The following is a 7,882-nucleotide window of genomic DNA, read 5'->3' as shown; positions in this document are numbered from 1 at the left end:
GCTCACTGGCCTCCATTTTTAGGCCTCGTGGAGAACGGGTGAAGTTCCAAAGGACTGGAGGGTGGCATCAGTGGTCCCAAGTTTCAAAAAGCGTAGTAGAAAGGACATGGGGAATTACAGACCAGTTATCCTTACATCCATTGTAGGAAAAACAATGGAATGGCTCATAATTAAGAGAGATCTAGTGATGCTAGATGTGGAAGGGAGGCGGACAGCCACACAACACGGCTTCCACAAAAACAGGTCCTACCAGACAAACCTTGTGGAATTCTATGACAAGGTTCAAGATGGAGGGGATGCAGTGGATGTGGTATACCTGGATTTCAACATGGCCTGTAACAAAGTGCCCCATGATATCCTGGTGGAGGAACAGAGGAGTTTTGGGATACACCAAAGCACTGTCCGGTGGATTAAGTAATGGTTGTCTGACCGAAAGCAGAAGGTAACCATTAGTGGGGAATCATCGGGATGGTGGGCAGTAACAAGCGGGATCCCCCAGGACTCTGTCCTGGGGCAGATCCTGTTTAATCTTTTCATCAATGACATGGAAGAAGGGGTGAGCAGTCTGCTGATCAAATTTGCCGATGACAGTAAGACTGGAACAGTGGCCACAACCGAGGAGCAGGTACTCCAGATCCAGCAGGATATAAAATCATTTAATCATTCAAGTTGCTCCACTCCACCTTCATTCCAGAACTGCCCTGAATTGTGTGATAACTCACACCACTCTCCGTATATCCAAACATATACAATAAATGGTGTTCAAATATCAGACCAAATATATCTTCATATATCAAACCTTTTTCCACTTATCACCAATTAACTTATCATTACTGGCAATATCCAGAGTGTCTCTACATACCAATTTTTTCATTTGAGAATCACCTCTTATTAAACTCTAAGGCACTTGAATTGGCAGCTTTTTTGCTATTTTAATGTCTAGATTTTGTCCACCAGCCCTAAGGGGTAGCAGGAAAAACAGATGGAGATTTTGAAAGAATAGGAAGAAGAAGGTGGATTTGGGTTCTGTGGGGGAGAAAATTACATGGAAACTGAGGAGTGACCAAAGGTCTGTCAATTCAGGGATGCTGCAGACACTTAGCATGAGCTCAGCAAAAAGGAAACTTTCTGGAAAGAAATGCTGTGAGACTCCAATGTCCTCTTTCTGAGAAAAATGACATCTAATTAAGACAGAACTCCTCAAACTACTCACCTCTCACAAGGCTGCTGGAGGAGACCAACCATGCATGCAAGGTGCTGAAGGGCTTAGGTTCCCCCTATTTTGTTTTGCTTTCTGAAGCTAATAGCTCTGCTAAAAGACAAGGGAAGTCTAGAACCAATTGCCCATCCTCAATGGATGTTCAATACCATTGAATACTCCAGCTGCATGACATCCCTAAAAAAGCTAGGCCACTTATTCCAGTGAAGCAAAGAAGGATCAAGGAAAACATTGGGGATTATGAAATGAAAATTTAAGGTCAAATTGTGAACAAAAAATATGTCCCATGGCAAAGAAGAAGCAGCAGCAGCAGCAGCAGCAGCAGCAGCAAAGCAAAGCAATGGCCACATAGATGGATTGCAAACTGTAGCAAAAAGTGCATATACTTAAATTTTTCAACCTCTTCTTTGTATTAGATGTTCCTTCTTGTTCAGCTCAGGTCTCAGCAAAATGATGTAACATTTGGGGAAAAAGATAAAAAAAAGCAGTCCAGAACTGGAGGCTAAGATGGAAAAGATCTCCACAGTCACCAAGTACTTTCCTTTGGTGCTCAGGTAGGAAGGCACAAAGGATAACCAGACACTGCAAAAGACCAGCATACTGAACGTGATGAACTTGGCCTCATTGAAACTATCTGGTAGCTTCCGGGCAAGAAAAGCCACCACAAAGCTGACGCTAGCCAGGAAGCCCAGGTAGCCCAGGACACAGTAAAACATCGTTATCGATCCCTCATTACACTCCAGTATGATTTCCTCAGCCACTGAATGCAGGTCAATATCTGGAAAAGGAGAAGCAGTTGCCAGCCAGGCAATACAGATCCCAGCCTGAATGAGGCAGCAGGAAATGAGGAGTGTGTTGGCCAGTCCCTTCCCCATCCACTTCCTCATCTTGCTTCCAGGTTTGGTGGCTCTGAAGGCCAAGACCACCATGACTGTCTTGGTCAGCACACAGGAAACAGCCACCGAGAAGATGATGCCAAAAGCAGCTTGTCGGAGGAGACACATCACGCTCTGGGGCTGACCAATGAAAAGCAGTGTGCAGAGGAAGCAGAGCAGCAGGGAGATGAGGAGAGAGTAGGTGAGGTGCCGGTTGTTGGCTTTGACGATGGGTGTCTCATGATGCTTCAGAAATACTCTGAGCACCAGAGCCGTGATCAAGCAGGAGAGAAGAGCAAAAGCGGTCAAAATGATGCCCAGAGGTTCTTCATAAGAAAAGAAGTTAACAGACTTGGGAACATAGAAATTCTGGTGCTTACTTGGGTACTTTCCATCTTCACATAAATGACAGTAATGCATGTCTGTGGAAAAATGAATACATACATGTTCTCATGCATTCTACAGGTCTCACCAACTGGCCACATCAGTTTCTCAGATATAATGTTTCTTAGCCAACATAAAGAAATCATTCCTTCATTGCATCCGCTTTTGTAAAATCTCAATTATTTCCACTCTGAATATGAATAAATTGCTGATTTTTCATGACAGACCAACTCAAAAGAAATTCTGCCCCATTAGCTTGAACCAAATCCAATAGCTTTTTCTAGTATGAAGAGGACCATGTTCTACGAGCCTGCTGTAAACCTGTTGCAGATGAAAAGCCTTTCAGGGGACAGGGTCTGTGCAAGCCCTAATACAGCCCTAACTTGGCTCTATAAATGCTGATTTCAAAGCTAGAATTTCATGGACTCAACACTTCATGCTATCATCCGGGAGATGTGCATCTATCCATTTTGCATCTGCAATATCAACATGGCATTATCAGAACTGAACTGAAACAAAACTCTCACCCATGCCTTGCTAGGGCAATTCTGAGAAATGCCAAAGGATGCAATAGGGAGCACAAAAAAATAAGAGGTTTCTATGCATCCATTTCTCTTGCAGCCAGAAACCTGAGAGATCCTTCAGAATTCACAGAAAAGGGGTGGTGGGGGGGACAGGCAGAGCATGGTCTATTCAATGAACAGTGTTTGGGGGGTTTTGGCCACTCTCATATATATTTTTGAGTTTACAGAAAGCGTTATTGAACTGAGTGCGATTTGTTTCTGATGAAACCTTTATAGAACAGGCCAATCTCATTTAAGAGATGTAGTTAGTTGCAGAATGAAAGAAAGATCATACTTTGCAAACATAGACATTGGCTAATAGAACTCTGATCACAGAAATGTACTGAGTGTACTGATCCATTATTTGTTATTCGTTATTCATTAGTCCCCCTTCATGGATCACTGCCTTGTTGTGGCAAAGGGGCTTGAGTAGCTGAATGAAGCTATGAGCTATGGCATGCAGGTCACCCAAGATGGACAGGTCATAGCAGAGAGCTCTGACAAAACTTGATCCACTGGAGAAGGAAATGGCAACCCACTCCAGTATCTTTGCCATGAAAACCCCATGGACAGTAGCAAAAGGCAAAATGTGAGCTTAAGTGGAGTCCAGGGGATGGTGGAGGACAGGAAGGCCTGGAGGAATGTAGTCCATGGGGTCGTGATGGGTCAGACACAACTTCACAACTAACAACAACAATAAAATTAATTACTCATTAGTTATAATCTTTTAGCATCAATTGAATAATCTGAACAGTACTCTAGGGGCAAGCTCCAAAGTCATATGTTTGAATATTCAAGGCTGAGCCAGCCAACCGGAATTTTTAGAAACCCCTGCAGTGGGTCATTGGAAACAACTGGGTGGAAACAATCACGCGGGTGGAAATGTGCTCACGCTCAACAACCTCCTCCACTGCTATTCAACATCTTCCACCCGGACCAATTCAATCACATTTCAATTCCTGAAGAAAGCTCTTTTACCAACTGACCTAGGTGTCTCAAATATATTTGGAACAGATGGACATACTAATGCCTACCAATCTCGCCTGAAATCATCCCTTTGGGACAAGCGATGCAATCGTAGCAGCAAAATGGCTCCCCTTCCTTCAGCTTCTTCCTAGCACCAGGATTGCAGCTCTTACTGCATGCAGACAGAGGCGGTGTCTGGGTCATCAGGGGATGAGGAGAAAAGAATCATGAAAATAATTCATAGGATATATGAGTATCTGATATATGCATATTTTCAAGTTCTGAAATCTCTTCGTAACTTCCTACCTCTCCAGGAGCTGCTAAATATGCTCTGTGAGACTCTGGTAAGGCTGAAATTATATGCCTGTGTCATGGAGGGAATATGCATGCACACTTCCAGCCTGCTTGTAAATGGAATGGAGAAATAGGGCAAAAATTGCAGTTCAAGATCCCATATGAAGGCTATCATCACCCAGCGCTTAGGAGAAGCACTCCCTAAAATTTGCTTAATTTCTCCCCAATTTACATTTCAATGTGATTGCATATTTGACATGTTTTTCACTTACTCTGAATAAGTAAACTGTGTATTTGATCCATTAAAATGTGCATTGTCATTCTTTTAACGAATATGCCAATTTTCTAGAGTACATTAGAACATAAATTTTTAAATTCCCTCATAAATGAAGGAGCATGTAAGCATTTCTAAAAGAAAACACTCCCCTATTTTAAAGAGAGATGTTCACATGATTTGATATAAATGCAATTGCTGTGTATCCCTCCTCCTTCCGTTTCAAACATTCTCTTTGGGAAGTGAGAAGAAGACACTCAAAAAGGGGTGCATGCCATACAAGGATGCTACAAGTATTTCCATAACCTCAAGGACACCCCCCATCATGCCCAATTGTTGCTGAGGCAGCAAATCTGTGATGACAAAATGCTTGGGTGGTCCTAAAAGAACAAATCCAGCTGGAATCTAAGATGCAAGCAACTTGGGTAGAAAGACTTTGCCTGCCAGGATGCTTGGAAATCTGACACTGGCCCCCAGATGCCTAAAGTGGTCCACCCTTCATGGAGCTCCGCACTTCCATTGAGTTGGTTCTTGGAGTGCCTAGATGACATTGAAACCAGTTGAACACAAAAAGGATGGGTTGTTGGGTGGAAGATAGGTAGATCCAAGACATTATTATTGTGAAGTTTGTAGAGGTGGTGGGAGGGGGATTATTTTATCTATCTCTTTCATTTTCTCCAGCATTTGAATATTTAAAATCTTATCCATTTAATCTCAAATAGGAAGAAACTTGAAGACTTCAACAGTTTCTTACAAAAAAAGAAAAATGAAAATGAAAAAAGCAAGGAAGCAAGCTAGAGAGGAAGCTCATTGGGTCTCATTGACTGCATCATGTGTTGTGCTTTCCAGTATTTCTCTAGGTCAATCTTTGTCAAATGAAATAAAAATGCACTTGTCACCACTGAGACCAAATCTTATTCAAATGTATAGACTTTGCCACTATGCCAAGTACCAAACCTGGTTAAACCATCTGTTCCATGTTATGGCATCTGGTATGATGGTGAATGCTTGTCCTGGAGCTGCCTCGGTATCCATCCTCCCTACTTTCACTCTTTGAAAAGACTGGTTTGAGGACACAATCCAATTGATTACATCAAATCCAGTGACTAACTCTCCATTCTCATTGAAAAAAACCTTGTCCCCAGCACTGTTGTTAAATGAAAGAAGCTTCAGAAAATAATGGAGCTGCAATGAAAAGGAAGGAGCTTAGAAAAACTGAAAAGAATCATGAAGACAGAGGGAGATGAATAATTGTACTGGATGGATGGCTTTCCTATTACTGTTTTTTCCTAGATCCCATTATACTATAAATGCTGAGCTTAACCTCCATATCTTCTCTCATTCAAAGGTTAGATTGAATTGCTCCAAAAGTTTGAGTCAATTTCCCAGATATTATAAAAAAGTATTCCATGCAGAAAAGCCTATTTTAAATATTCTTCAAAACACTCATTTATTTATTTATTTCATTACAAGCATTTATATCCTGTCCTTCCATGGAAGCACTCAGTATAATTTAGTGTTATATACTTGCAATAAATATAAGAAAAGACGTAGTTGATCATGTAGTTCAAATATGAACTGGATGAGTTTCCCTACTTTATTCCAATTTTTTTTTTTTTTTGTAACCTACAAAGCTGTGGTTCTCAGTACACTACCTGCCACTGTAGTTGGCTTTGAAAAGTTACTCCACCCCTGGCCACCATTCCTCTGTTCTTCAGACCAGAGGAAGACATGGCATGCAAGGCATGGGCCACTGCATGGACAGCATTGTAGACATTATAGCTGTGGCCACTCAAACTCTTTTCAAAAAATGTTCCAGGAAGATACTCCAGCTTCTCATCCCCAGTGCACTTATCCCCATCTAAATTTCCCAGAATTGGATCTGGGAATACACAGCTGAAAGCCTGTTGCCAGAAGGACCTAAGAAAACCATCACCTTTTGGACTGGAAGGGTGTTTTGTATTAAGGAATTGTTCAAATCCTGGGACATCATTGGATTGAATTCTGAAAGACAAAGCACCATGCAAAAAGTCTGTGTTCCAATTCCTTTGATAGACAAATGATGTGAACTCCACCTGAGCGGTCGCAATCATTACTTTGCCAATTGGTGTGTTTGACACATGTCTTCGTTCTGATAGGTATGGTAACCATCTAAAAAGTCCCATGGAATAGGATTCTCCATTGGCTACCAATACATTGGCTGTGCTATCCATAATTTTATCACTTATTTTTGCCCCCTCCTTCAAAACCTCTTGTATATCAGGGCCAAGAACAATTTCAGGGATTTTTTTGATAAAGGCAAAACAAACACCACTCCTGGAAAACAGTGGGACCACCATCTGGAGAAATCGCTCCCCATTGTCATTATCCATAACGACTGTCCCAATCCATGTCCACCTGAAGTGCAGCAGCAAAGAGAGGATCCCTGCATACTGGAGGGTCTCCCTTGGAGTCATGTTGTAGAAGGAAAGGCCTGGGGTTTTATCACTCATCACTGGTGCAGAGCCATATATCAGCTAAGGAGATACAAGAAGGAGAGGGAGAAAGGTCAAATAATAAGGAAGTATTTAGGCAGCTTTGACATTTACAAAGAATGTTCACATAGAACATCAGCAAGCTTCTCAGCAAATATTAAATTGCAGCAAGGAAATAAGCATCCTCCCTGGCATTTCACGGTGGGTTATTTATGAGAATGTGGTCCTTGCCTCTGCCCAGACTCCACTTTTTCAGGTTCATGTTGGCAGGAGTGGAATCCCAGCAGAAAATCCCCCTCCCCACATAGTTTGCTTTGCCTTTTATTTTCTCACTCATCCAAAAGAGGAAGAGAATATGATTACTTCCAATCTGCAAAGCCCCATCCCCAATGCACAAATGCACCAATGAAAGAGCAAAGAGAATGTGAAGAAAATGTTGCGCTCCCATTCCTCATGTTGATGGAAGGGCACGTCCCTCACCTGTGGAATCTTGTAGATATCCAAGAGAGTTGCAACGTGAATGGAGGTCTGGGCATCCAGTCCTCCGATGACTGCTATCAAGTGTTGCCAAATGCCACTTTTGTAGTTAGGGATTAACCACTTTGCTGCACATATCAGTCTCAAGGTGGCCTGATATGTCCACTTGGCCATGAAGTAGCTATCATAGATGCGGAAGCCCAAGGTGAGGTTGGGCAAGATGTCAGGGTTGTCATTGATCTCCTGCACTGCAAATGTCAAGGCCAGGATATGCTGGTAATTCTTGGGCACCACCCTAGAAGCAACAAAGTCACCTCCTGCATTTGAACATTCCTCACACAGTATTTTGTAAGGTG

General features: G+C 42.3%; 1 protein-coding gene across 1 annotated transcript; it reads right to left on the bottom strand.

Annotated features, from left to right (window-relative positions):
• Positions 1 to 1,614: 1,614 nt before the first annotated feature.
• Positions 1,615 to 6,947, bottom strand: LOC123018788 (vomeronasal type-2 receptor 26-like). Its single transcript, XM_044421162.1, has 4 exons — positions 6,231 to 6,947; positions 5,533 to 5,760; positions 4,076 to 4,202; positions 1,615 to 2,516 (listed from the first exon to the last, which is right to left on the bottom strand). Exons 1-4 carry the CDS (start codon positions 6,945 to 6,947, stop codon positions 1,615 to 1,617), a joined length of 1,974 nt encoding a protein of 657 aa, XP_044277097.1.
• Positions 6,948 to 7,882: the final 935 nt, after the last annotated feature.

The sequence above is a fragment of the Varanus komodoensis genome, unplaced genomic scaffold (assembly GCF_004798865.1).
Source record: "Varanus komodoensis strain SLA01 unplaced genomic scaffold, ASM479886v1 scaffold1153, whole genome shotgun sequence".
NCBI lineage: Eukaryota > Metazoa > Chordata > Lepidosauria > Squamata > Varanidae > Varanus > Varanus komodoensis.
The sequence above is the reverse complement of the archived record's forward strand: the minus strand, read 5'-3'. Positions and strand labels throughout refer to the sequence as shown.